Source organism: Malus sylvestris, chromosome 15 (assembly GCF_916048215.2).
Source record: "Malus sylvestris chromosome 15, drMalSylv7.2, whole genome shotgun sequence".
In the NCBI taxonomy this organism is placed as follows: domain Eukaryota; kingdom Viridiplantae; phylum Streptophyta; class Magnoliopsida; order Rosales; family Rosaceae; genus Malus; species Malus sylvestris.
Window position 1 is genome coordinate 23,002,049 of NC_062274.1, and position 3,699 is coordinate 23,005,747.

General features: G+C 38.5%; 1 protein-coding gene across 1 annotated transcript; it reads left to right on the forward strand.

The window, feature by feature from the left end:
* The first annotated feature begins 1,694 nt into the window (after nucleotides 1-1,694).
* LOC126605845 (bifunctional protein FolD 2-like) lies at nucleotides 1,695-2,623 on the forward strand. The gene is made up of 2 exons (XM_050273299.1): nucleotides 1,695-2,216; nucleotides 2,396-2,623. Exons 1-2 carry the CDS (start codon nucleotides 2,151-2,153, stop codon nucleotides 2,621-2,623), a joined length of 294 nt encoding a protein of 97 aa, XP_050129256.1. The 5' UTR covers nucleotides 1,695-2,150.
* Nucleotides 2,624-3,699: the final 1,076 nt, after the last annotated feature.

Consider the following 3,699-nt stretch of genomic DNA (forward strand, 5'->3'; position numbering starts at 1 on the left):
GGAGAGGCTTACTACTATGAAGAGCGATAAGGTGGACTCTGCTGCTAAAATGACGCCAATGCCCACTTCACTTGCTGTTAAGACTGATTCACCTGCTGAGAAATAGAAGATTGCTTGAGTAGGTAGTTGTGAGAAATCCATCAAACCTGTTTCTTGGGAAGCTGTTGAGATATGTGCACTCTTGAAACTAAATCTTCTTGAAGACATGGACACATGTGTCAAGCTTGTCGATGGCGTTAAATGGGTTGTTTGCCCAAGTTCATTTGCAAAGCATATGATTGAATATAGAATGACTGCTCTGCTTGCTATGATGCAGAAAGCAGTGATTATGGCAGCCGAGTCTATGCTCCTTAATCAAGAGGATACCAAGAAAGTTGCAAAAAGTATGGTAGCTGAAGCTTGTTTCTGTACTGAGAAATCCAAGAGGTTGGAGTCTGAGCTCGTTGTTGTAAAATGGATCTAATATCTTTGCCCCCACTTCTCTACAGCTTGTGACTGCTCTCCAAGATATCGTACTTTAAGACTAGGCTTGACACGATGCAAGTTAAGTATGAAAGTGCAGAGAAAGAAATTGGATGTTACATACCTCAGATTCAAGATCTTGAGCGAGCCATTTCTGAGCTTCGTTATGCTACTTACACAAAGGATGAAGAGTTTATTGATGCTAGTAATCTAATGATCTACTTCAAGAAGATCATCGATAGGCTTGAACCCCAAGTGTTGGAACTCCAAGGTGCACTGAAGATAAACAAAAGTCTGAAGAATGAAGTGGATGAGCTGCAGCGCGTCCATGTTGGTTTGCTTGAGGAGAACAAGCAGCTAAATGGTGAGAAGCTGGGCTCGAGGCTTCGCTTTTAAAGATAGATGAAAAATTCCACCAAAGGTCTGAACTATATTAATCGGATGATCTATTTTTTTTTTCTTTCTTGATTAGTAATCTAGGCTCTCATTCACTGTCTAATGTCATCCATTATCCAAACCCAAACCCTGAAATATTAGTATATTATATACATGGGCTTGATGCGTTTATGGAAGGTTGCCCCTTTAGGCTTGTTTCAACAAGGCTCTGAATGTTGGGCCTAGAAACTAAACTTTGCAAAATTTATTCCTAGACTTGATATGCAATCAAACAAATTTGGCTCCTCTCCAAATCTTGTTGTCTGGAGCTTAAGAACTAAAAAATTTGGGTCCTTATTTGTGTGGAAGAGAGATCAGAGCTTTTGATCTGTGTGAAGTAGGTCAATCTTTGTCCCAATCAAACAAAGATCTCATAAGATCCTTTCTGAAAGATGGTTGCGAAATTTTTGTGAAAGATAGTTTACCTCACAATCCCATTTCTATTGCAACATTAGAATTGAATATTTCAGGCCATATATGTTAGCTTTTCTTGAGAAATTGAATTCTCTATAAAGTAAAGGTAAGATACAAGAAAACTACTTCATGTCTAATTAACCATATGCTAAAATCTATTTCATGTCCTACCTTTAGTAAACTAACTATTTTATATAAGTTTGATCACACTATAAATCTTATTGCATTTGTAGCTTGTACTCATACCACTTATTGCTAATTCCACACTTTCTCTTTGAATGACATACTTTTACTGTGTAAATATTGGAGGAAACTAAGGCCCGTTTGTTTGACAGGATTAGGTGGGACTGGACTAGACTGTAGTCCCTTGTTTATTCCACAACCGGACTAGCTTTAGTAGGATTACCCTTCACTCGCCTCAACTAAGGGGCTCGCTAGATCGTCTTAGCGAGACCCCCCGAATACCAGTGGACTAGTAAGACCGTCATCTCTGTCGTCGTCCCGCTCTGCTCCATAACCTTGCCGGACCATTCCACGACCAACACCGCGTCTTCATAAGTCTCTCAGGGCTTCCTCTTCCATTTCCTCTTCTTCGTTTTCTTCGATTTTGTTATGAAGATTTGTGAAATTGTTAGTGGGTTTTGAACGATATCTGGGTTTAATCGATTATGGGTTTTGATTTACTTGTGGGATTTCTGCATTCTGATTTATTTATGGGATTTCTAGGTTTTGATTGATTTCTGGGTATTAATTTGATCCACAAATCAGTCATATTGTTTTAGGAGAATATTTGATCCTGCAGAGGACAATCGTCTTCTTCTGAGAAAATTGTTCCATGCATGTCCTTCGAGAGGCCCTGTTGTTATTCCCAACATCGATCTCGTCGATTATGCCTATCAATTCGAGTAAGTTTGCTGCTTAATCTGTATGTTTTTTCTATCATGTTTATTTTGTGTTTAGTTGCACAGAAAGTTATGGAAATTAAATGGTGGAAAGAACTTATTGTCCAAGCAATATTTACATAAAATCGCGAAAGCCATTCATGTACAGGTTATAGTTTTGTTTTAATGGTTTTTTTTTGCAGGGCTATCTTGAACTTATGTTGCGGAGTGGGATAAGCATAAAGGGAAATAAGGCAATGATTGTTGGCAGAAGTAACATTGTTGGATTACCAGTTTCATTGCTGCTTTTGAAAGTAGATGCTACTCTTACCGTAGTCCATTCCCGCACACCTGATCTAGAGAGTTTCATTCGCGAAGCGGACATTATTATTGCTGACACAGGACAAGCAATGATGGTAGGCAATTCATAGATTATAGTTCCTTGGTATGTCGTAACATCGTCTTATGACATGCAGGTGTTATCTTATCTCATATTTTTTGGCTTTCCATGAAAAAATCTAGTACTTAGTTTCGTTCTAGTTAGAAGAATAGGACTAGTTGTTTGGTTCCATTCATCCCAAGTGAAGGAAAAAGGACATTCCATCGTTCACTTTGGAGTTGTAAGACAATGCATTAGAAATTTATAAGCTTTCACTAGGCTCTATCGTTGCTTAAATGGAATAACCGACATCTGCTAGTGCAGATAGCATTGCGTCGGTTCTGTACTTTCCTTGTCTTCGTCTCGTGGCAATTATTGTTTATGTTTTAACTCAATGAAATATGTTTACTATCATTTTTGTTATTATATTTCCTTGCTAAATTTCAGATCAAGGGTAGTTGTGTAAAACCAGGTGCTGCTGTCATTGTTGTCGGCACAAATGCTATAGATGACCTGAGTAGAAAGTCGGGCGATAGATTGGTTGGAGATGTAGATTTCTAGGAAGCATGTAAAGTAACCGGATGGGTAACTCCTGTTCCTGGTGGCGTTGGACCAATGACGGTGGCAATGTTGCTCAAGAACACTTTGGATAGTGCAAAGCATGATATTGCTCAATAAAGCCACCCTTGTCCTTTGCAGAGTACTTTATTAGCCAGGTAACATTTTATATTTTGTATGTGTTATTCTGCTATGTTTTCTTCATAGCCTTTGCAATTAAGATGAGTTTTAGGTGTTTAAGCAATGCGGTCATGTTTATTCAGGCTGTTGAGGTATCTAGTAATGAGTTTGAACCTTCATAATGAGATATACTATATGCAAAAGAGGTTGCTAGCTTTCATAGAATTGTCTCTTGATTATCAGAGTCCCATGTTTGAAACCCACACAGAAAATCTGGAAGCTCCACCTCACCTCTAACCAAGTAATGCTATTATGTGTGATCATATAATTCATAGGGATTTTCCTATTTAACATGGAATGTCTCTTGGGGATTTCTTGCTAATTTCTTTTTTTCTTACCGCAGTTGTTGCTCCACTGACATTAACAGCCGTTGGCAGCGGTTGTTGGTCG

Coding starts and splice junctions, on each gene's coding strand:
- LOC126605845 (XM_050273299.1), top strand. CDS start 2,151: ATGTCCTTCGAGAGGCCCTGTTGTTATTCCCAACATCGATCTCGTCGA. Junction 2,217..2,395: donor GATTATGCCTATCAATTCGA/GTAAGTTTGCTG, acceptor TTTTTTTTGCAG/GGCTATCTTGAACTTATGTT.